Source organism: Pipra filicauda, unplaced genomic scaffold (genome assembly GCF_003945595.2).
Source record: "Pipra filicauda isolate LSUMZ 115617 unplaced genomic scaffold, ASM394559v2 scaffold43_size3849885_pilon, whole genome shotgun sequence".
Taxonomy (NCBI): domain Eukaryota; kingdom Metazoa; phylum Chordata; class Aves; order Passeriformes; family Pipridae; genus Pipra; species Pipra filicauda.
Window position 1 is genome coordinate 2,497,854 of NW_024104576.1, and position 26,036 is coordinate 2,523,889.

The following is a 26,036-nucleotide window of genomic DNA, read 5'->3' on the forward strand; positions in this document are numbered from 1 at the left end:
ATTTTGTGCAAAACTGTTTCCCAGCAAGCCAGCCCCAAGTCTGTGCTGGCACATGGAATTATTCTTCCCCACAGTTTTCCTTCTCTTGGTTGAATTTAATGAGATTCCTCTTCACACATTTCTTCAGGCAGTTAAATGGTTCCTCTGAATGGCAGCACAACCATCTCATGTACCGACCACTCCTTTCAATTTTGTATCATCTGCAAACTTGGAGGTGAAACACCTCCAGCTGAACTTTCTGCCACTGACCACAACCCTCTAAGCTATTTCAGCCAATATTCAGTCCACCTCACTGTCCACTTGTCTCCTGTTGCCTTTCTTGAAGACAAGAGTGACATTTGCTTTCTTACAGTCCTCAAGAACCTCACACAATTGCCATGACCCTTCAAAGATAACTGAGCGTCACTCTGTAAGAGTGGCCCTGCAATGACATCAGTCAACTCTCTCAGTAGTCACTAATCTACAATTTCATGCTGTACTTCATGCAGAATGAAGGACATCAGGTGAAGATGATGAAGTTTCCAGCTCTATAGCTATTTATTGCCCATTTGGATTTTATATGTTCTTTAGTCATTGATCACAATAGTTATTCAAGCAGAGGGTGACTTGCAAACATGCCACAATTCTAGACATGCTGCTATCTGCAAGGAGTTGAAATAAAGTAGAAGTTTTGCTGCTAGTTAACTCAGTTCTTTTTTTGATGCCACTTCTGTTCACTGAATAGATCAGGGGACTGAGTTAAATCTCACCAGCTCATTATGAAGTTATTTTGCTCATCTCCGGTTTGGACAAAAAAGAATGGAAAATGCTAGCATGACTTCTGCTGACCTCACCTCTGCACCACTAAATGGTAAAACACAGTGGTGGCAGAAGGGCAAATACTCTCTCAAACCTATAATGCCTACAGTACAGAGATTAGTGAGAAAGTAAAAACATTTATTTCAGAGAGAGTAAACACACATGCTGATCCAATAGCAGACATAGTTAGCTAGGTACCTTCTGGTGAAAGAATACTCTCAATCTAAGACTTTAAAAAACAAATTATGATTTCATATATTCAAAAAAACACTTCAGTAAAAACTATCTTTTTCAGATTTGGGTCATATTTTTAATATATGATGAAAGTACCTAAGTACTCATAACAACCTATCCTGCAATTCATTTAAAATCATCATGTCACTATCCAAATTGCAGGTTCAACCAGGATATCACTCTCAATAACACTGTCTTACTACTGAAATCTGTAATAGATTATCCATGAAAGAATAAAATATGACATCTTTATTCTGATTACACCAGATTAATCTAAATTTTTGCCTTAGTGATGATATCCTCTAATCCTCAAAAACATTGTGCTTTGCATTTCAGTGACCAGCAAAAATACCTCCTGCTGTTACAAGTTGTTTCAGCTTTTTTGATTATTTCAGAGTTAAAGGAAATTCAGTTAAAAAATTACCCTTGCTTCTCTCTCTGCATCCAGGGTTCCGCCAACTTGCTCTTGAAGCAATGCATATGCTCGTTGCAAAGCTTGATACTCTCTTGTTAGCTGGCAGAATCTTAGTTCAGCTTCTTCTTTAGGTGTGCTCTTAATGAACAAGGGGAAAAAAAGTGGTTTTGTATAAATATATATAATGGGTTTGTCTATATAGACAGATAGACTCACAAACATAACAAGTAACATAACTCATACTGAGTCTCAGTTTAATAAAGGTTTGAAATCCTGAAAAATGTGGAAAAGAAAAGAAGGAAGGATGATGAGTAACTGTCTTTACACACAATTTCAGGACACTGTACATTACTCTATAAGGCAGCAATGTATAAAAATGGGAAAAAACTGTCTGGGGAAAGATGAGAGAAAACAGTTTTATTCACCACTCTCTTCAGCAACTCCAGAACCACAGGAGCTTCAGAAGGGACTCATGCAGTCCATCCCTCCCTCCTTACACTTTTTCTCTACAGTGCCAGGGTAAAGCACACTAACACAGAAGTTACATTTCAAAAGCCACATTTCCTTAAATTTATTTTTTTAATGTGAATTATTTTTAAAATCTTGATCTCCTTTGAATTTTGAGCAACTGACTTGAACACTTACAAGGTCTTTCCTATAATGCTGAGGACAAGAAATGTCCTTCCCTTTAATTATTTTTTGCTCCAGAAACTTGAGTTCCAAGGAAAAGAGATTACAATATTATTAAATATTAAATCTAGAAGAAAAGGAAGCTCCTTTTGACTGAGGAGCATTAGGCACACAAGTTAGGTTTGTAAGTTAGTGAACAAGAAAGAAGGATGAAAAAGAGCATCTAATTCATGCTTTGTCCTCACGCCCGCAATCTTCTAAAGTAGGCCAGCAGCACTGTATATCACAGAGCTGAGATAAAACATGTCAGTGGGTATTTACTACCTATGATCATTTAAGTCTTCATGAATTGCAAAAGCCTCTCTGAGTATTATGAGCAAAGAAAGAAACTCCTGGTTGTATCAAAACAGTCAAATAAATTATAAGGTTGAAAGGCAAACTATTGTCTGAGAACTACTGACTTTTGGCAAAGCAGTTTGCCTATTCATTTTCTTTTGACTAATAACAAAGAGTTTGAGAAAAACAATTTTATTTCTCAGCACAATATCTGCCAAATCTGTCAGGCAGAATATTATCTTATTAATTCTATTGTGAAGTGTATATGTTACTGGACTTGAAAAAAACCAAAGGATTTCTCTGCCAAATCTTTCACAGTTCCTGTGGAACAACAACTGTAAAAAAGTTTACATTTATAGTTCAGTGTCAATATTTTATAGAACTTAAGAACAAATCAGTACTACTTACATCTTCCAAATCTTCTTCTGGCGTTGCTGGTGTCCTGTCTGTTTTATCTGTGTTGTATGAAGTTACAGACGATGTTTCCGAATCAACAGATTCTTCATCAAATCCAAAAAATGTCTCCACAACATGCCTCTGAAAAATTAGGTTTTTTCAGTTACTAGCAAAACAGCTGTAAAATCCCAATGACTCAAGGTCTTCTTTTTTAGTATTTAGGAGGAAAAAAAACTCCATTGTAAACTCTCATTCTCTGATTGAACGAGCCACTTTTTCAACATCATTAGTGTAAGAACCTCCAAGAACTGAACTGCATGTAGTACTGGGTAATTGCCAATAGAATAATGCTTTAGGAAAGCCATAAAAGCTAGTTATCAAAACAGGTCTTACAAGATTCACAGTAGAGGAATGCAATATCTATTCAGAAGAAAGCAAGCCAGTACAATGTAACATATAAGACATGTAACCAAAAGGAAAAAAATATTCTGGGGATCAATGTGGAACAAATTTAATTGTTCATACTAACGGTAAAAAGAGAAGACAGATTAATTTATAATATCTGTTTCGTAAACTCCTACTTAAAAGCATAAACTACTGCTTACCATTTATTTTTTCAATACCATCATTCTCAATTCTTTCAAAGAGTTTGCTCCAGTATTAAGACTAATCAAAAAGACATGCCTGGGGAAAAACAGCATTTCACTGCAGATTTTAAGAATTTTACACATTGTTATCAATTACATGCATGCTTACAGAAAATTAAAGAAAATGAGTAGTCAGTGGAAGTGAATAGTACAATATTAATTGTGAAAATGTGATATTTTATATAAAACGTCACTATTTTAGGAGTTTCCCTTTCTGTCAATTTCCTGACATATGTTCAGAAAGCAGAAAAGTTCCATGGAAACACCACTGGTCAAAAAAAAAATTTACTTATACATTTAATTAGAAAAAAACAGTTTTTCAAGTATTTTTCCTTCCAAAATAGGAAACATTAAATGTTATTAGAAAGTACAACTTTTTACACCACATAAGAATTCTAATGATCCAACACAATTTCAGAGAAGTAAGAAAATTAAGAAAATTTTTTAAAAGAGTGTTGCTGGAAAAATGGAGTCAGGTTATGAAGCATCCTAGACAGGACGCTAGTGGAGAGAGGTGGTTGTAAGAAGATGAAGAAAGATCTGTCTATCCATCTCTATATTTTTTGCCACTGCTTGATGCTGAGTCAAGTATCTTGATGTTCCAGTTTGTTATTTGGTTTTTTTTTAAAACATACAGGTTGTATGCAAGAAGATATACTTTGTTCATTAAAAATGCCTAAAGGGTGAAAAATGTTATCAGTTGTTTTTCCAAACATCATGAATCCTACACTTCAGCAAAGCCAAATTCACTGAGTGGAATTCTGAGTTATAAATTTAATTCAAGGTTCTGAAAGTTTTTATCTATAATGCTGCATCTCATGATAAATTCCAAATATTTACTCTTGTCTGCCATCTTCGAGACTTATCTAACTTTAGAGACTTTTCCAGTATGCCTACATAAATACTGTCTTCACTTCACAAAGCCCTGTAATGCTTACTGTATTCTTTTAGCTCTGCACAGGTCTCATCAACAGCCAAAATACTCTATATTGATTTAAGTAGTACCATAAAATCAAGCTTATAGGTGTGACTTTGTGCCTGCACGCACGACACCATGTGCTCCATTTACAGTCTGCAGCCCTGGTCACCACGGTCCACCAGGTCACAGCCTCATTACTCATAAGCTGAACAACCCCATAATAGTTTCACAGTACAGCTTATTCCACTCCAACTGCCACGGACAGCTCCAACACCCTGTCCTGAATCACTTAATTGCTTCACTTAACATGAGCCCTTCTATCAGTGTTTTAAAAATTTCGTCCAGACCATGTACTTAAATGAACCAGTTCTAATAAAATCTCCTCTTGAAAAGACGTTATGCACTCAAAAAAACGCACAAAAAGTCCAAAAGCCACATCTTTTCTAAACAGACTATGCTTATCCATATGCATGCATATAAAAATGATGCGGCACAAAAGGTAAAGAGCTTCCGAACAACCTTTAGAAACAGCTTTCCTTTTGCGAGCTGCTAGACCACTACTTTGTGTACTCAGAAGAAAAGGATTGTAGTGATAGCGCTACAGTGCTGCAAAGACACATTATCCTTTTCTCAGTTGTTTAGGAAGCACTGTGATCCTTTCAACAGGCTATGTCTAAGATGCTTAAGACAAACAGTTCCCTGGGATAATTCATTCCTTTCCTCCAGCATTCATCAGTTTACCTTTCTGTCCTACTTAACAAAACAAAGGACACAGGGAATAGGTTTAAGCTGTATTCTAAAAATATAAAGACTTATCCAGAAAGCTAATGTGTTCTCTCACACTTGAATTACAAACATTTCAGACTCCTCTTTAGTAAGTACAAAGGTTTACCACAAAAACAGAGGTGCAATTAGTCCCTGAGAGATGGCCCATCCAGAATTTCTCCTGCACTGAATACTGGTTGCAGCCCACAACCATCTAAGAGTAACACCACAAATAAATACTGAAAGTTGAAAATGGGGTAAAGAAATGGTGCTATCTTCAAGTTGTAAGGAAGACAAATTTACAATACAAGTTGCAAGCTCAACTCACTTTTTTGACTCCAAACTGATCCGCACATACAGTTTCATAGAGATGAAGTTAGATTTTATGAAGGTAAAGAAGATGGTGGAAGGTAAACAAAACCCCAGAGATTTCAATGAAAACCACATCCTCACTTTGCAGTGCAGATACGCTTTACTCAGATACTGAAAGCAAACCCAGAACAAAGCTTCATACAGATTGTTACGCTGATTCTTCTATATCCTGCTCTTCTGCCCACATCTGCTTGCCTGTGGATGGAGCTCAGAACCACCATGTGCTTTGGAGGAGCCCAGCCAAGGACAAACAACTCAGACAACAGAAGAACAGCTGACCCTGCTCATGCCTCCTGCTTCAAGGGTGTTTGGCCTCAAAAATGACAAAACTCCAATTTATTGTCATATATATGGCACAGAGAACCCAGTACCATGATGGTCAGGAGCAGCTCAGTTAAAACTGACAATTAGACCTACCATACCTGTGGGGTTTTTTTGCTATACCTCTGCTATACAGTCACTTAGGTAACTCAGGTTAACTATATGTCTTCCTTTCATCCTGCAGGCACACACATGCTGTTCCAAGGAGTGAAAATAAAACAGCAAAACAAAAGTGGCTTTGATTTTATATAAAGGTATACAGGTTTGAGCAGATGCTGAAAGCAATGACATTGCTGTGACAACAGATACTTACCTGTCTTTAAACATTTCACTAGTAGCAAAAGGAGGGGGAAATAATTTGCATATATAAATAAATAAATCACTTGATCATTAGATGTGAGGGAATTATGAAAGAAAATTAGTATTTCCCATCACACTAAAAAACCCCAACATTCAAAGGAGAGTTAAAAGTCAAAACCTGTTAAATGCTATACAGACTGCCTATAATATTTGGAGTTACGAGTGAACCACTTTATTTTTAATGATTCCTTCCTTTTTAGAGATTCTATACATTTATCACTTTTTGGAGCAGACACTTTCCATGGCATTAGAGATAAGGCATTTAGCCATTGTATATTTCTTGCACATGTATGAATTGCTTCTTAACATAATTACAAAAAAGCAGTGTTTATTGTTGATCATCTAGTATCTGAAGTAACTAGTTACAAGAACTGATTTACAGCAAAACCAGAAATTAAGCAAACCTTGCCAAATTAACTGGCAAGGGAACAGCTGCAGAGAGAGAAAAAACGGGAAAAAAAGACATCTGAGTCATACAGTTGTTGATAAACACTGTAATAAATACTAAGGTATCAATAAATACACCAACTCCAAGGCATATTTCACACATGGCTCAAAAGCTTAATCACAATAACCTTTGAAAAGTATATAGAAACGCACTATACTTGGATTTTTGTAACTATAAACTATGTAAATTCAGGTTTCATTCAAACTTTTCTTAAAAGTTTCTCCACGACTTAGAGATTCTTTTTTATTGATTTGTTATATACATTTGTTATTTCTAAATCATAAGTTCTTAACTGAGAAAATAGTCATGTAAATTACTGAAAAATTATGATTCGAATTCTAGTTTCCACCGACTACTGCCATGCATTTAATAGCAAGTATTTTTCATGTAGATTTATATCAATGTTTTCACATAATTTTAAAGTAAAATTATGCATTAGGTTTTTTTAACTCAAGTACTAATGCTTCTACTGAAGTATGGTGCTCAGTAAACATCAAAGTTTACAATGCTATAAATCAATAGTGACACATACACTGCATTATATGTAAATTTCAATATAATCTGATTTCTCTGTTGCTAAAGTAGTTTCATTTTACATTTAAATATCTCATTTTCGAGTACTTAATTGAACATGATAGAAATGATCTGAGATATATTTCCTTGTAATGCAATCAGATTTTCTACTCAGTAACTTCTTACCTTCATGCTTATATGTCATTTCTTGGCAGCCAGAAAAATACAGGCACACCAAAGCACAGAGGCAGAGAAAAAAAGAAAAATATAAAACAAGAAATATGAACCCCATCACACCAGTGTGCAGGTTTTCCACTACCATGAATACAGTTTATTTATTAAAGTTTAAACAAAGACATAAATATCCATAGAGTCCTGCACTTTCCAAACAAGCTGGGCAAATATGTCTTATTTTAAATGCATGACTCCATCAGTCATGAAATCTGTAACTCCATTCTACATGTCAAAAATAAACAAAACATAAAAAAATACTGTTTCTGAAGTTTCTTAGTTATTTCACCACAAAAAAATGGGAAAAAAAGAAGCTCCTTGAAAAAAATTGTGCTTTAAACAGCAAAAGATTCACCTGGTGAATCACAATTTTTTTCCTAGGAAGTCCAATGGCTCATTAGTATAAAAAAATCCAAATAAACCTCCACCAGTTTAGGCTGCTTCACCTCAGAAAAAAACTGCCCTTCAGTACCTGACTATACAGAGTTGCTACATTACTCCTCTAAACACCTTGCAAGCACAGAGGTTATAAAGCCCATCCCACCTGGCTGCTACTTTCCTCAGGGAACCAGAGCCAGTTGCCAGCATTGTTGCATGGACTCCTATACCCCATTGGGAATTAAAAGAGTGCTCAGTCAAAGCTACGCTAGCAACAGTAACCTAGTGCACCTACAGAGCTCCAGAAATAACACAGACACCTAATTACAAGAGCAAAAAACGAAACAAAAGCATAAAATTAAAATTTTCAAAAACTTTTCAGCTGAACTGATGTTCAGGGCTGTAAAGGCTACTGGACTGGCCTGGTAGATCATTCACGCAAGCTGTCTCAAGGATGGAGAAAGACATGCCATGGATCCTGTTCCAGATAACAGGAATCACTGTCAGGAAAATACTCATATTAGGAACAACCACAGGCACTGTGCAGTCAGAGCACCTCAAAAATGAAAGAAGCTGGAGTGTAGAAGTATCTGTTTAGGAGAAGCTGCAACAGTAGATGAGTGCAAATCTTCACCCTGTGTGCCAAGTTCCTGGTTACTAGAACAAAAAATGAATCTTTCTGTACCTTCCAGTTTGAGCTTATCTGACCACTTTCATGAAATCTTATTCTCATGAGTTATTTCATCTCCCAATTTGCCAAGGGAAGTGGGACACATCTGGAAATAGATACAACTCCACAGCCCAACTTGATAATTCACTGTGTTAATGCTAATTTTGCATTTCACCATCCTTAGAAAAGCAAAGCCAAAGATTTAGATCAGTAATTTCTTATTCCGAGTGTTTGGCTGGGACAGATACATCCATAATTTCGCTACTATTCTATACAGGTTATATCATCTTATGTTATAGAGATATTACACAGACCATAGAAAGAAATACACTTATGCTGAGCATGACTATATATAGAGTAACTCATCTTAGACTGCTTTTATAATCCATGGAAAGAAATAGGCAATTTTAGGACAAAATTCACACGGCCTGTTTACATATCTACTTCCAACCATTTAATGCTAACATTCTGCCCAGAGTGAGATGTCTCTATCTCACGACCGTTAATGACATATAACAAACATTTGCAATGCTTGGTTAAATGAATTCTACCATTTTCATCTGGATTCTTGGAAGAGGCTACAACAATGGAGAAGATGATGGTACAATCTCAACAGCTCATCTGAGTAAGAGATGAGCTCATTCTACAGAGATTGTTTAAAGAAAAAACTGTAGGAAGACTGTGGTACTGATTAATTCATTCTTTCTGAAGTATCTATCATATCCTAAATAAGAAGCACACCCCCACTAACTCTGTTGCTCATTCTGCAGTAAACTCTGCAGAATTCCCCCAATTATAGTACTCTTAGCACAAAAAGAACAGCACTGCCACAATTTTTTTAATGGTATCATGCACAGTCTCTCCAATCCTCGTGTTGTTCAACTCTTGTTTTGTTCCATAAGGAAAAGAAGACACAAAAAAAGCATCAGGTTGCTCAAGACAAAAAGGTAAAAGGAAAGGGTACAGAGTCTATGTCAGCTGAAGTTCTATTAACACAGATTTTTAAGATATAAATGCATAGTTATTGAAGTTTTCAGCCTATAGAAATTAGCACCACCAGTTATCAATGCCTAAAAATTAAATTAACTAGTTCATTTAATTAGGAACTTCACAATTCACCAAAAGATCCTACACATTTAAGTTAAAGTCAGATAAAAGCTAATTATTGGAGAGGACTATAAAAAGTACAGCATAAGTTACATACATATATATATAAGATTTAACATACTTTTTTAAAAATTGATCTCAACACACAAATTTCCAGTTATACTACATCAAGAAAGAATGGTTTATGGTTGCTGCAAATATATTTGGCAAGATCTGTGGTTACTTTTGAATTTTTCTTTTTTATCATCTAAAAGACACACCATTATTAGAAGAAAAATTTCAAGACATTACCAGTGGAACAGAGAATCCCAAAGAATGTATTTTTCAGAGTACAGGCATTAAGAGAATGCAGAGTAATAAAAAAGCACCACCTGCAGGTTACCAGGAATAGACTATGCAGAACACACTGACAACAGGCGCCCATTTATGACATGTATCTTAAGCTACCATATAAACGATAATGATATCTCCACTCTTCACTTCCATTTTTTCCCTCTTAACCCCATTTCCCTCCCCTCACATGCTCCAGGTTGCTAATGTTCAACTTCACAAAAAAAATTATTCAGCAAATTAATTACTTTAAGCACGTGTTACAATAAACATTGAAGGTACATTCCAAAGCAAAACTTTCCTGTTTCTACAATCTAAATTTTTCTCTTGTACTTTGTATTCTAGAGTAGAGTCGTTGGAATCTTCTTACTATTTATATATCACATACAAAAATATGAGTTCATTAACATCCCTAGCATGAGTCAAAGTTTTCCACTGTGATTAAGCACTATGTTGGTAGTTTAAAGGGTGTATGTTCTTGTAAAAGGACCGAGCATTTGTCCTTTGAAATGTTTGTTGTTTCAAGTCATTAAGTCATTTAGGCCTTAAGCCACTTGAGTATTCAGGCCACAGTGGCTAAAAGGGTAATTTTACTGTTTGTTTAAAACAAACCCCAAAACAACATCACTTGTGTGCAGTACAAAGCTTGCAGCTCCTGAATTATCCTAAAAAAATTAAGCACTCACCAGAGAAAACAGAAGAATTATATGTTTTTTTCCCATTAAGTAGAGCTTTAAATTCAGGCGTTATTTGAAACAGGCGTTGTTCACAACAACAGAAATGCATTAATAACCGAAGGTTTGCTCACCTTTGGAGGCTTCAGACTTTTCCTCCTCTGTTTTTTAGACCGCAATAACCGTTCTCTTTCCTAAAAGGAAAGAGAACATTTTGGTATGGGTTTGTTTTAAAACTATACTTAGATATGTCTAACACAAAGAAATGTCATTAACATTTTCTTAAAGCCTATGGTAAAGCTAACACAATGTCTTTATCCTTTTGAATAACTCCGTGTTGATAGAACACCACCCTGTACTGCAGCTTTATCCCTGTAGCAGACAAACCTTCAGCCATATCCTTCAAGCATTTGATGGGAAGTTGGCAAGAAAAGGCTTTGTTAAATACTGGGCACAGATTTCTGAAAGTTCCTTTGACTCTTTTACCAAGAAGCTCACTATGGAAACAGAATTCACAGTCTCACTCCAGTGTTCAATCATCCTGAAGAAGCAGGTCTGTAGCCAAAAATTAGTCCAGTCTTAGTAATTACAAGTCATTGTATCAGGCATACTCTGATATACGAGCATACATAAGCAGTGTTATATGTGACTTATCCTTGTAGGGCAAAAGTCTCAAATCCAAAGACATTCTCAGTCTGTCAACTTAGTCAGTGTCTTTTTTCTGGTGAGACTTTGGTGCAAGTTCACAATTAACTATACCATAACACGAGGAGGTTGTGACTGGAAATGCAAGACTAATGTATATCTAAATCCAAGAATACTGCCTTGAATTCCAAAGGAGAAGAGGAAGAAGAGAAGGTAAAAAAAATGCAAAGGAGCAAGCAAAAAACCCCCAACAACGCAGGAGGCAGGTGCTCTGTCTTCTTGGTTTTTTCCTGATTCTTTCCTTAGCTCTGCATCTTTGTTTGCAGCACCTCTGTTTTCGAAAGACTGATTGCAGTTCCAAGTGCTTCGCTAGCAGTTATTGCTCACTACATGGTATTTTTCTATTCAGAGTTATTTGCTTCACATTCAGTTCAGAAACTGGACAAATAGGAAGCTCCCAGTAGAAAATACAATATAATTAATTATCAGCACATTGTTCCAGGAATTAAGTTTTGGAAAAAAAAAATAATTTAGAAAAGCACAGCAACTTATATAGCATCTTGAATACATGTGGTTTGAAAAATAGGAAAAGTAATGATTACTAAGGTAGAATGGTACAGGTATTTCATGCTGTAGAATAATATAATAATTTAAGCTAAAGTCAAAATCAGACAGTTGAATTTTATACTGTTGAACAAAAATCCTGTCTTCTCAGGTACCTAGTTAAGGCACGTTAACGAGGGTCTCCTGCCTCCCAAGCGGGTGTCCAAACAGATGGATTTTCCTCTCATCTGACTTCAGTGCAGAATGAACAAACACTTCCAAAACTCCAGTCCTTCCTGTTTCTAATCTTGTTTGTAAGAAGACTGATTAATTTACTATCTCAATAATACATCAAGCTACCAGAACAATACTAATGCCAATTAAAAGCCACCAGCATATTTTGCAGTCATCTAAGTTTCCCTTGATAGTTTTCCTTTTAAGAATTAACCAGAACACCACTATTGTGGGAGAACTCAAGTTGGCATGGTTTCAACAGCATCAAAAGTATCCGACAGAGGACACCGTTAATCAGTTCAGACAACCCTATTGCCTAAGACTAATGTTCTTATTTCTCTGTATCATATTGGTCTCAGCTGGAGTTAAGCTGATGATTTTTATACTAATCAGGTATGGGACATTTGAGTCATTCTTGATAACTATGATACATTCGTATTCTGTAGAGGCGTAGTTTGGGCCAGAAATGATAGCTCAAAAGCATAATGAAGTGCAGAATTCCACTGCATTCACATAGAAGGCAAAACCTCAATTAGTTCGTACTGCCAACCAAAGCAGTACCCTACTTAATAATTTTACTTATTTCTGCAAGTGGAATAGTATCTGTAAATAGGAAAAACAGCAAAAATGAAACCATAGTTTAAAATATTTATTTATTTTACTTTCACACTAAACACAAGTTAATACTATTTGACCAGTCAGGATACATTATATTTCCTCACATCACTATCTGAGACAGTAAAAAGAGAGTCCTTTCATACCCACTTTACACTGAAATATAAGAGAGGTTATATCTGCCATATACTGCACATTTAATATCATATCACGGTCCCTGCCTGTACAGTTGTATTTGGAAGGTAAAGCAGCACTGCTTTGTGAACTAGACCCTAAATTAGAGCTTCTGAGTAACATCCTACTGCTTGGAACACTGTGCCACTGGAGAATGAACTCAGACATCAACTTTCGGCACTGATTTCAGAGAAAAATCCTGAGTCAAAATCTCAGGGAACTGCCAAGAATAGAGACAATGTTCCAGATACAGTAATAACACATCTTGTTTTATCTTTTTGGATCCTCTATTTTTATCTTCAAAGTTGCATCCAATTGTTTCATTTTCTATTTAGATAGAATGCTCTTAAATTCTTTTCATCATTTTGTAACTGTCAGAAGTGCCATTTGAGATGTCTGAGTCTGCCTGAGTTCCAGATGCTGCTCCAGAAGGGCAAAGGTCTCTCAGAGATGATATAGAATTTCTGCCAGCACCAGAAAGGGATATCATAAATTGCACTTAATAGCACTAGACACCTCTAACACAACTTGAAACATTCCTGATCAAATAGTGCAAACATCTATGAGCATCACCTTAAGAAACCTTCAGAGTCAGAAGGTAGCAGCTGTGCAACTCTAATGCTAAATTGTGCTGCTACCTTTGGTTTGATGAACAGTGCATATTTCTCCCCATTTGTTATAAGGACAGCCAGTGTGGCCAGCTCAGTTAGAGATGCTTAGCCAGGGGAAATTATTGCCATTGTGCATGCTCCTTTCTTTTAGGAGAAGTTCTAGTGCTTGGGTTTGCACCAGGATTTACATGCAAGACATTTTAGTCATTAAGTTTTGGAAAGTGTCCTTTCCTCAAGTTTCTCAGTTGTTGGCACCCAATTTGGCAAGTAAATAATGGAATGATGATGCACTTTCTTCATGAGAAGCTCATAATAAGTAAATACTTTATAATACAAAAATTCATACACATTCCAAAGAAATTCATTCACTACCTGAGAAATAACAAGAACCCTTTGACACCAAAAAACTATTTCTGTATTACTACTACAACTGGACTTAAGACATTCGTCTCACATCTTTAGCTTGCCTATAGATGTGTGTGCATGCACATGTGTATACCAGTCATGAACATTACCACTGTGAGATCATCAATAACATGCTGTTGTTCTTTGACTTGCAGTCTAAGGAATTCAATTTCTTGTTCCTCTCGTGTGCTGCTGAGATCATTCAAAGATGTGTGCCTCTTCAGAGCTGGTTGTGCAGATAACTTCTCTTTCTACAAAAAAAAAAAAAAAAAAAAAAAAAGAATATTTTAAAGTGTCTTGCTGTAACTAGAGAAAAATTCTCAGGTGTGATGTAGCAATCAAGAATTCTTTGGATTAATCAGTACATACTCCATTACAACACAAGGCCTCTTTCAACCAAAAAAAATACACATTCTGTATGCCTTAGTGTTAATCTCTCACACAAAATATTTTAAAACAGAATCAAAGTACACAGAAAAATTAGCAGAGAAGTGAACTCAATGATCTAGCATAGTACATGCACTCAAATTCAGTTCTGACTTCTAATCATAAAAGCAGTATTTATTAAAGCTGATTTTTAGTCATAACTTTTTATAGCCTGCAAAATATTTTATCTATCTGTGATCCTTTTCCTTAATCACTATGAATTTATACAACACAAAGCACATGCCACTCTGAATTTAGAATATGAATATTCAGCTCCATTGTCTGTATTTGACAGTTGCACCATCCCACTGTGGAGACTGATCTGTTTGAGTTGGAATAAAAGCCTCACAGGCACTTCCACCTCAAAGTAGATGTGTGCAATGTGTTCTTATAACATGACATCAGAGACAATCACTTACCAGTTCTACATTTTCCCTTGATAGATTTTTAATTTTTTCTTCCATTCTCTGGATACTTTGCAACATATCATCATTTTTTTTGCTCATCCTCTTATTTTTTTCTACCAAAGGCTTCAGTTGACTTTCTGTCTCCCGAGAACGTTTCAGCTGTACATGGCAAAGGAACAAAGTTAGCTGAGCTTTAGTTTACCATTGCAGGAAAGAAGCTGTGTTTTCACAGCTTCATTCAGAAGCTTCATTTCACTTTCTTCATTCAGAAAGTTTAGCACTTTTGTTAAGTGGCATCTGATATAGACTACTGCTGAATTAGGAACTACAGGAATCCAAACTAATAAGGCATGGCCTTTTTTTACAGTCTACCAAAACACTAGATCTGGTCCCTGAATGTTTCTCTTGGCAGACACTTATGATGATCCATAACAGTGATTTCTTTACAAACTAATCTCAATGTATATAAGCTTCTTGTGACCAACTAGGTCTCTAAGCAAGTTGTTCTCACCAATTATCCCTCAGTAGAAGGGATACTCTTCCTTCTCTACTTTAAAAAAACCTTCACCTAATGTGTAATTAGAGCAATGAGAAAGTCAGCCAGAGGGCACAGATTCAATCTCAGCATTCTGCTGACATTTTCAAGCTGCTCAATTTTGTTCCTGTGGTTTTACGATGTTAGACAATTACACAAAGCAAATTGCTGCTCTTTCTTGTATTTGTGTGTATTCAATATTTCACTCTATTTAATGAGCTGCTTTGTTTGGAAAAAAAAAATCTATTTTTTCCCAATCAAAAGATTTTTGAATTTACTGAGTTTTAACTGGACATGAGAAAAAGACAGTCTTTTTGCTGAGATCATTCCACTGAGTACTTGCTTGTCTACTTCATTCTCAAAAGACAATTATTTTTCACAGTGCCTAATCATATGGCCTTACTGATATTATTTTAAGTAATATTGTCTCACAATATGATAAAAACTACTCCATATCTCTTCCAAAATATATTTCTTACATCTCTAAATCAAGAATCAAGAAGAGCACTTGACTGAGTCATACATGCCCTCTATCTAGAGGGACACTATCTGAAGGATACAGATTTCTTCAGGGATGTTTTGAATTACTTATGCTCACAGAAAGGACTAGGAGGCTGAACTATCTTGAAAAAAAGGCAAGATGTTCTTGAGAGTACAGAGCAGAGAAAAGCAACTGTACCAGGAAAACTGAGGTGAAAAAACCCATAACAACAAACACCAAGGCTAAGTAGGAAAAACGGCAAAGTATACCCAGGCTAAAACACACGTTCTTCTTATGCCAAGAAACTTAAATTGTTAACTAGGAATCAACTTTTAGCCTGTGAATGGGCTGTTTAGACTATAAAACTATTTAAAGATGACAAGTTTAATGAAAAAGACACAATTATGTTCTAAATTCATTCAAATTTAGCCTAGCATTGTTCAATTGTTCAACCTTTATTAATATAGATTCAGGCAAGATGTTGGACAAGAAAATTTCAAGAATTAGATTTTCTGATAATCATTGAGATGTCATAACTAAATCAAGTCCCTTTATTGTAAAGCAAAGCCTTCTCATCTCAACATGAAGAGTTAAGCCTGACAAAGCAAGAAGGAAGATGTCAATGTTTCACAAAGATGTCAATGTTTCACTCATCTATAGGACTGACATATGGCACCACTTCAGCCCTCACCATACATAATAGAATTATTTCACAATCAGATACATAGGCTCCATCTGTTTAGAATGAAAAATCTTTTCTACCACCACTAGAATTAGGGCATTATAGGACATGTGTAAAAATTCCTGTTGTGAAACTCACCTCCCATTGCAGTCAATGGGAGTTTTACCATTAACCTCAGTACGAGCAATTAAGTAGCAAGCTAATAAAATTCATTCTTAAAATTCATGTCATATCCTTTCTTTTGTAAGTGACTATCCCTCTCCTAGGATAATTTCACCTACTTAAGAGATTTCCCTTGAGTAATGGCAGATATTTCATCACTAACACAAGAAAGCTTTTTTAACTCCTAGCTAATATAAGCTTGTCATAAAAACAATGTCAAATTTCAAAAATATTAATACAGTAATTTAAGTGCATAGATTATGCATGTTTTACACAACATCCTTACACAGTGCCACAGGCAAGATACCAGTCAATTTGATTACAATGACCTTAAAATAAATTCGTACATTTTTATTTTTGAGGAACAACAAAGATTCCATCCATGTCTTCTATGATCACAAGATGAATTTCTGTAGAAATCTCTGTTATATTTAGCTATAATTGATTGAAACCAACAGGACTAATTTGTAAATTATTTATAATACTGACTTTCCAACATTAAATCTTTTGCTATACAGATGCCCTCCCAGTCACCATCTGTGTTATTACTAATTAATTTACCAGTTCATTTCTTTCATCTGCTAAGAGAGTATTTCTGTCTTCCAGCTTCCTTATTACAGCATTCAGTTCAGCGATTTTTAACTGAAATCTCCGTACATCTCGTTCATCCAAATGCTGCTCCTTTACATCAAAAACATAGAGACATATAAAATTATCTTTAAAAAAATATTTTACTATCCTTAATTTAATATCATGGTTTAGCAAGTAGATTGTGTAAATTTAAAATACACTCATACATCTGTGTCTGGAAAACCTACTTTAATTAACTGAAACACTAAACAATAACATCCTGTGAATATGCTACATGAACAGTGTCTGCTTGTGAAATGTATGTAAAGGTCTAACAATTTAAAAAAAAAAGAAAAAAAAAAAACAAAACACCAAAACCAAACAGTAGATAAATAATATTTCATGTATAACAGGTTACTTCTCACCAGATTCCTTACTCTCAGCTAAAACAATTCTAGTGTATAGGACACAGATTAAAATCACATGAGTCAAGTTTTGAGAAGCAGAGTAACTATTTGCCAATGGTTAAAATATTCCTAGAGTAATGAAATAGTAAGGAAATACTGGGGTTCACAGCTGGAGATCACAATGTAAATTCTAAAAGTTCTATATCCACATATTTTTCAACATTCTTTGCAATTTAAGAGGTCCAAGGAGTTTCTAAATTATCAGTGAAACAGCACAGTGCAGTGCAGGGCCATTTACCATTAATTGGTCCTTGCAGTATTTTAAAAGTAACCACAAACCCAACGTGAACACCCAGGCAGCAATTACCCTGTGTCAAACATCTGAAGAAAAAACAATTTTCTTACCGGACTTCCCATGAGTTCAGTGATATCCCCTACTCCTGCAGGAAGCTCTCTCTTAGGACTACTATGGTATCGTTCTGCCTCCTTCACTTGGACAAGTTGTTCATCCAAAGCTTCTTTCTGAAGGAGCAGTTTCTGTGTATGGCCTGCCTGGACACCAAGGTCTTTCTCCAGAGCTAGAATCACCCTGTCTTTGCCTTTTATCTCGTCCATCTGGAAAGAAATAATGCAAGAAGGAAGTTTCTGTAACATCCCCAACTGCTCACTGATTGCATACCTACAAACTTGCAAAAACAAAGTTCTGTTTCTGTGAGAATTTTATCAGCACCCAAACTGTGAGTGCCAAAAAAAGAAAATATATCTCGTCTGAAGCCTTTCCCTCTCTCCTTAAACAAGTTTCAGCTTTCACTTGATCATGAGTTTGCTTGGTAAGGTTTCAGCTCAAGAGACAAACGAAATCAGATGCAAAGATACAGTGAAACAGAATACATAAGCACTGAAAACATCCACTTCATCTGAGGATACATACTTCTGTAAGAAGAAAAATCTCCCTTCACTATGTTTCAGAAGGAAAAGGGCTAGTACATGATAACACACAAACACACCTTTTAAAACTTACCCGGGCTTTGTTTCAAAGCTTGAGCCATAAACATTTGCCCCATATTGACTCTCTCTTTATTAGTGAAAATCACATGTGGTAAATCTCTTCACAGGTATTTAAAAATTAGTAGTGTATACATACACAATAATAAAACTGAAAATCTTAGGCATACCTATGTATTTTATGTGCCCTTGTTATAAGATCAAACGAGGACTAGTCTTTGTGCAGAAGGAAAAAAGTAAAAGCACACAGAGCATTGGAATAAAGGGTAGGAAGAAATAGTTCTTAAACACCCTCTATGGTTACTGAACTGTGTGTTCATACATCTCCATACCAAATAAAGCACACTGTTCGCAGTGATCTACTGAAGCTCTCATAGGATTTGTCCCTCACAGCATCAGTGTTAAATTCACTTTGGTACTATTCCAAATCCTAGAGGAAGTGACAATCTGCAGCAGTTACTATAGAAACAGATTTCTTAAAAAGAATGTTAACCATTTACAATATATTTGTTGGAACTGTGCTGTATCACCTTCAGTTTACAAAACTATTTTCTTGGCCAACAGAAACCCATAGAATTTTGAAAATAAGACTATTATAACCTTATTTGAAAAAATAAAATGAAATCATGAACTTGTTAAATCATACACTTGTTTATTATAGTCCTACATCCATAGTAGTACTTTATTTCAAGTTACATCAAAACAAAAAGAAGATTAAAAAAAAAAAAAAGGAAGTGTTGGAAGTAATTTATAGTTCAGTCTAAGTGATGTACAGGATTAACACAATGAGATTACATGATTGGATGCAATTTGCTTCTTCAGGATTCTTTCCTTAATCCTTTCACAGTCTACAAAGCACGTGAAATGCATTTGTGTAAGGAATCTGAGTGGCAGGAGATGGCCTGGTTGAACCATGATCAAAGATAAAAAGGTCAGATTTGAAGTGAGTAATCTGGTCTAGACTACTTTTAAGTTCTAACTGGAACTGATGAAGATTGGTTCTTATGGAGATTTCTTTCCCGATGTGGAAAAGTTGCTGGGTCCCAACTCCTCACACAGTAAATAAAAACAATACTTCCTAGTATGTGAATTCACATTTGTGAGACTTTCAAGTCTCACAAGACTGTCAAAAAGGACTTGCAGGAAAAGAATGCAGTTTTTATTAATGGAAGAATTTGCAACATGCAGGGTTTCAGAGGGACTGTGCAGTGAACAATGACAAAAATTAAGCAGCTGCTTCATTTACTGAATGCTATCTGTCATGCACACCGATCTATCAGGGAGCCATTGGGAGGAAAAATGTCATGTAACTAAATACTGTGGAGAGTTTCACTTTCAGTTACACAGGTGTTTGCACTGAACATCCATATAACTGACACAGGAATTTTTCCATGCAAGGCACACATTTCATAAGAAGACCCAAGTTTACACAGGCAGCTGTAATTTCAGTTACCCAATTAGTAGCATATTTCATACTCTCTAAAATTCCGCAACTGAAATGGTAAATGCAATGACATATGTTTTAAGTTGGAAGAAAAAAGAAAGCACAATCTCAATGTGTCTGCTGAACTGATTGTTTGAAACAGGTGTGACCAGTGCAGTCACACCCGTGTCACCCTCCTCGCACACTTCCATTGATCACACAAGTTCACACAGATTAAGAGAGAAATGCCAGGAAAGAGCATGGCTCTGGGTGGAGGTTAGGGAAGAGAGAATTCTCCTCTGCTCTTCTTACTAGTCTTTCTCCCACCATAAAATCTACATGTGGGGAAACTTTCAGAAAAAAAAAACCAAACACCCCATGTTCCAATCAAATAGAAAAATCTTTGAGACACTGAAAATAATTAAAAATTGCAATATAATTGTAATGACTACAAATCTATTCTAAGTTGCAGGTAAACACTAGAGAACCTCTTACTCCTGTAAACATTTGTATATGTGCACACACACAAATATACAGAACATTGCAACAGCACTATTTTATAAGCACAAACTACCAGAACAAAGAATTTCTAAGCAACTCAACTTACCACGAACCGATAAAGACGAATAGAACTGCATCAAGAACACCTCTAAGTTCTGTTTCAGAAGCCTTGGGATCAATACCATTCTCCTATCTTCAAGGGAACAGGTACACCCTTTATTTATCCAGTGTAACTACATCAACCTAGTTAATGTCTCAATTTTCTTAAAGTTACCCCAATTCCTGACCAAAAGAACTTACTACTTTTACAGACTTGCACAGTACAGAGCAAATTTGTTCATCCTCCCTGCCTGCTTTCTCAATAGAGAATACAAATTGCTCCAGAGTGCAGAAAAAAGGAAGAGAAATATTTTACAGCAATGCAACATCCCTCAGTTCCACGTGGGAGAGATAGCAGGTCAAGGGCCCAGAAGGTAATGAAAGAGGAGGTATATGTCTAGGAAAAAGATGGTTTAGGTTTAAACTGAACAAAAGCTGCCATAGAAGAAAGGTCAACCACTTAAAAAGACTTTAGTTTAACCTAGTCTTATATATTCTAATAGTTGTAAAAGCTCAAAGTCTCCGTGTCAGTTCTGTCCCACTAGAGAACCACTGGAGCCATATTTTGTTACATGAAAGAAAAAAAAAGGTGGCAACATAAAGGAAAACAGCCTAATATAATTAGGTATGCATTAGGTATGTATATTATACCATGTATTACATGCCTCTGTTTTAGTGGGGAGAAGAGTATCTTCCATTAGGCAAATGAAAATCCAAATGGATTAGTAAAGGTTTCCTACTGCTTGCTATTTTGATCAAGCACATATTATGGAAGCAACACTATCATAGCCAAGACTGTCTAAGAATCTACATGGTCTAAAAGAGAAGTAATATTTTTTATTAGACTAAGTGACAGAGTTGGAAAGAAAGCTTTCAGGCACAGAAACACTTCAGCTGATCAAATTAAGAAGCATTTTCATGTTTCACTCCATGGCACTGTTCCTACTTGAAGGAACAACATGTGGCAACTGGACTCTGACTGCACTAATCTCCTACCACTGCTTTTGTGTGATCCTGCTCGTACTACAACTTGTTTGAGACCTCTCACTAAGATACCATCTTTTCTTCCAACATATTTAGCACAATGAGATCCCAATCCATGCACTGGACTCACAGGTATTGTGTTAAATCAAATATATTATTCCAGAAATTCCTTCCAACTGGCTGCTTTGTTTTCAAATTTGTTCTGAGTTTAAAACAAATTTGCCCACTGTTTGCAGCTACAAAGTACAACAAGGTTACATGAACTCTTTTACATTCTGTTTTGTATAGATTTTAAACAACTTTAGAATTGTGATTTTTTTTTTATGCACGGTACAATTCAATACAAAAAGTCTGAGCAACGTGAGGTTAGAACACGTTTTCAATTACATGCCTTGAGAAGAAAAGTAGCAGAAATATCCCCCGAAAGACTATTTTAAAGAAAATAAGATCATTCACAAGCACACGCAGAGGGAAATTACTGAGAAATCACCTTGAGTAGCATAAGAAACTCTGGAGCTCTTGGTTAAAATTAGAGCTTTCTAAAGTATCAATTCTTAAAGGGTTTTGTGCTATCATATGTTAGGTACTGAACACAGACACTACACGCATTATGCCAAGAAGAGCTAGCGTTTATAGCCTGTGTCAAAATTACCCAGGTTCCTAAGAACAGGTATCTAACTGCCTCCTAACAGCTGAGAGAAATGAGCAGAAATGAGTCTTTTAAGAATATTTATCAAACATGAAAGAAAACCAAGCCAATCGTTGGAAAAAGTATCTCTGCCAATTATTCCACACTTCAATAGCTACAGTGAATGAAAGTCAGAGACCTTTGGGGGAACTTTAGCCTCGCACAAAGTTGAAAGAGAAATTCCCAGGGAATTAAAAGCCACATCTATCAAGGCAGTGACATACTCAGTTTCCAAAGTGGAAAAAGCCAGCTGCTGTATTGCCAAGTGTAAGACTTTCCTCTTTAACCATCCTTGTCAAATTTATCTCCTGGCCAACTGCAGAAAAAAAATTCTACAGTGCTCTTCTCCAGAAGTTTAATTAATCTTCATACTAAATGCCTGACACTGAAAATAGGGCTATCTTGACAGAAGAGGTATTGCTGGTTACTAGAGAAATTGCTGGTTACTAGGAAGAACAAAAAGGAGATGCTACTCAAAAAAGCAGGTAAAGATTAAACCAAATGGAATTAACACCTTTTACATTTATAAAGGGACACTAAGATCTAACAAAAATATCCCAAGCTGAAAGCCCACCTGGAGGGAGGAATTGTAATATTCCAGTGTTATGCATAGCATTCTCTACACCAGACAAGGTCAGCTAGTTAAATAAATGTTTGCTGCTTATTTAGGAATCTTAGGGGGAAAAGGGACAAAACATGACAGCCATTCAGTGGAGTATTGAGGCTCACAGACACAGGTAGATATGACTTAATCTTAATTTAATGTGTAATTTTTCTAAACCAACAGTCAATATTTTCTTCCCCTAGCTTTTTCCATAATTTTTTTAAAGTGTTTAAATTTTATAGGCAAGGCATATATTAAAAGTTTTGATAAATTATACAAGAAATGCCACATGGGCAGAAAATTCCAAAACTTACTGATAGTAGGTTTCTCACATCTTTCTCAAAAGTCATTATTGTAGCCAGTTACAACCTCTATAACTGGATTTCTCCTGTTACCTATCCCAACTGTTCATTAACAGAGCTATAATGAACCAGTAGTTGTAAACATGAAAAATGTAGCAGAACTAAGTAATACAAACTTTAGAATATTTTTGTTTAGGTGCCACACCATAGGCAACTTTTGTGGATTTTTAATACTGTTCCATGTTTTTCACAGAGATACAAAAGTCAAATTTGTGACCTACTTACCCTAATAGACTTTTTAGAAAATACTAAGAACAAACATAAAATGCTGAGCTGGCACTGTAAAGAAAGGTTTTATTATATCTCCTTGGTTCAGGCTAAAACAAGGTCTGGCTGGAATGCTGTCCTGTTAGCTCCTGAGAGGACAAGCATAAATCTTCAGAGGACAGAAAGCCAAGTATTATTTGCAGTCCCACAGTGCTGGAGGTGATGGAAGGGTCCTTGAAGGAGATTAGCTCAGCCTTGGAATGCAGCTGAAACATGCATCTCAAACAGATGGCAAAATCCAGGGAAGCAGCTACTATTTGGTATCAGCAGCTGTGTGTGAAATACACGCGAGTTTAAGTGGCTGAGAAGAAGCAGGAGGCTACAGCAGGCTCTACCCAACCAGGCACAACTGCACTGGATGATTCAAAGCTCAGCCTTCCAAATTTGAGACTTTGGTTAGGAATCAGAACTCCTATGTACGTGCCACTGCACAAGTGAAGTGAGTAAAGCCAGGCTCTACCCTTCTCCTCAGGCCAGCAAAGGGTCAGGTAGTGCCCTGACAACAGCCAACTGTCCTTCTGCTCCAGAATTTTTGGAGACAAAAGGTCTCTGCACTGCCCCCAGAGCTGTATGTAACATAAAGATACGAATTTCACTGCCTTAAAATGGCAAAATCCTAGTAATGGGAATGCGGGAGAATGTGAATGTTGTTAGAAAATTGTTGCTACCACTGCAAAGTATATAATTTTGGTTTTTGGTGGAGTGTTAAACTTCTGCTTCTACTATTTTTCAGGTTTTACTGAAAAAGAGTTGCTGAATCTCTTACAACGTAGAAGTTTTCTTTTTTTTGGTCTTCTAAATTTTATCCTTTGAAAACCAAAGGGAATAACACATTTCAACAGCTTCACCAATTGCCCAGATGAAGAAGTGGAATGCATCTTCCTCAAATTTGTGGATGATACCAAATTTGGGAGAGCTGTTACTACACTAGAGGACAGGAACACCATTAGAGGGACTTAGACATGTTGGAGAAATGAGCCAAAAAACCTAAGACAGATACAATGTCCTGTCCCTGGGAGAGTTCAATTGCCTGCAACAGAAAAGGTTGGATGCCAATTGAAGTTGCCAGTTCTGCAATGGGAATAAAGACGAAGAAAGAAAAAAGGAGAGACTTTGGTGTCCTGTAGGGCAAGTTGGATATGGGTCAGTGGTGAGAGCTTGCACTGATTGAAGTTAACTTTACACTGTGCCAAACCAGGAGGAGCGTAGCCAGAAGAACAGAGAAGCAATTTAGCCTTTTATTAAGCACTTGTGAAACCACACTACTTTGGGGCTCACCAGCACAAAAAAATGTATTGACAAACTGGCATAAGTGCCATATAACTGGAGGAAGGCCAGTAAGACCATTATGGGGCTGCAGCACACAGCATTCAAGAATGAGTGAAGGTGCCAGGCTCGTTCAGCCAGTCAAGGGAAGAAGGCAGGATGCATTACAATTGCAGATACCCCTTCAGCTATCTCAAGGGGGACACAGGGATGAACAAAGCAGACATTTCTCCAAGATGCACAGCAAAAGGATTGGAGCGACAATCAAAGTTACAGAAAGAGGAAGAAAGAAATTTCACAGTGACTGGGCATGGGGGCAGGCTGTCACAGAGACTATCTAATTCCATCTTGGGAGATTTTCAAATTGAATTGGAGGAGGCCCAGATCAACCTGATCCAACTTTCAAGGCAGCACTGTTTTCAGTAGAACATTGGACCAGCTGACCTTGAGAGGATGCTCACCAGCTAAATTTTTCCATGATTGTATGATACTACAGTTCACATATGGAATGTCAATGCTACATAATACACTAGGGACTTACAAACAAACACAGTAAGAGCTGTGCAAGGTTAGAAAATAGGATTTGTGAAAGACATGACTTGAAATTTTGTTTTGTCCTGAATGGGAATAGCTAATCCTTAATTCTGAAAAGATGTTACCCTCAGTCTTTCAGAAGCTTTCATTTAAATCATGAGATGAAGGGTTATACATACACAAAACTGAAATTATAATATTTAAAAATATCAATATAAATGGTATATAAGCTTATTCCATAAGGGTTTTTTTCCCTTGAATTTTCAGTCAAACTGCATTGATTTCTATCTTTAAAAACTGCTTAATCTATTAGTTTGAATTATATTTTTCCATGTACTGCATTATATATATATTTGGCAAACACCAAACAGAAGAAGGATTTCACATTGGAAGGAGTTTTTAATTTATGCAGCAAGATAATTTGGACTAAGGAGACTAAGGATGCTTAAATAGTGCATCTGTCTCCATAAATCATGGCTGAGCAGGAACTTCTGAAAATCACTAGTGAAAACAATTTCTTTTACTTTGATTCTATTAACAGCAAAAGGATTTTTTGCCTTGCAACTATGAATCTGCAGTACTGTCACATTACCCTTCAGACAATTTTTATGAGGCTATTTGAAAATACAATTGAAATATGTAAATTTAATTCATCTGGTATACTGTGTGCTCTCTTAAACAAGGACCTTATTGTGCATGTAATAAGATCAGTGGAATCTTTTATAATGATTCTGTGGTTAAGAAAACTGGGACTATTTTACATTGAAGCGAGATAAGTCTTTCAATTAATTTCAAGATAAGATGTTTAAGAATATTTAGGAAGACTGCATATGTAAAGATTTTAACAGTGCACAATGGTATT

General features: G+C 36.1%; 1 protein-coding gene across 8 annotated transcripts in view; it reads right to left on the reverse strand.

Moving 5' to 3' along the window:
* Positions 1–26,036, reverse strand: part of JAKMIP1 (janus kinase and microtubule interacting protein 1) — a 161,565-nt gene that overhangs the window by 47,950 nt on the left and 87,579 nt on the right. For all 8 annotated transcript variants that reach the window (XM_027736209.2, XM_027736202.2, XM_039385841.1 and 5 more), the window contains 7 exons: positions 17,847–18,056; positions 17,026–17,145; positions 14,617–14,763; positions 13,882–14,022; positions 10,679–10,738; positions 2,822–2,950; positions 1,457–1,585 (listed from right to left, as the gene is read on the reverse strand). In XM_027736209.2, coding sequence (XP_027592010.1) covers positions 1,457–1,585; positions 2,822–2,950; positions 10,679–10,738; positions 13,882–14,022; positions 14,617–14,763; positions 17,026–17,145; positions 17,847–18,056 — 936 coding nt within the window. The remainder of the gene's footprint in view (positions 1–1,456; positions 1,586–2,821; positions 2,951–10,678; positions 10,739–13,881; positions 14,023–14,616; positions 14,764–17,025; positions 17,146–17,846; positions 18,057–26,036) is intronic.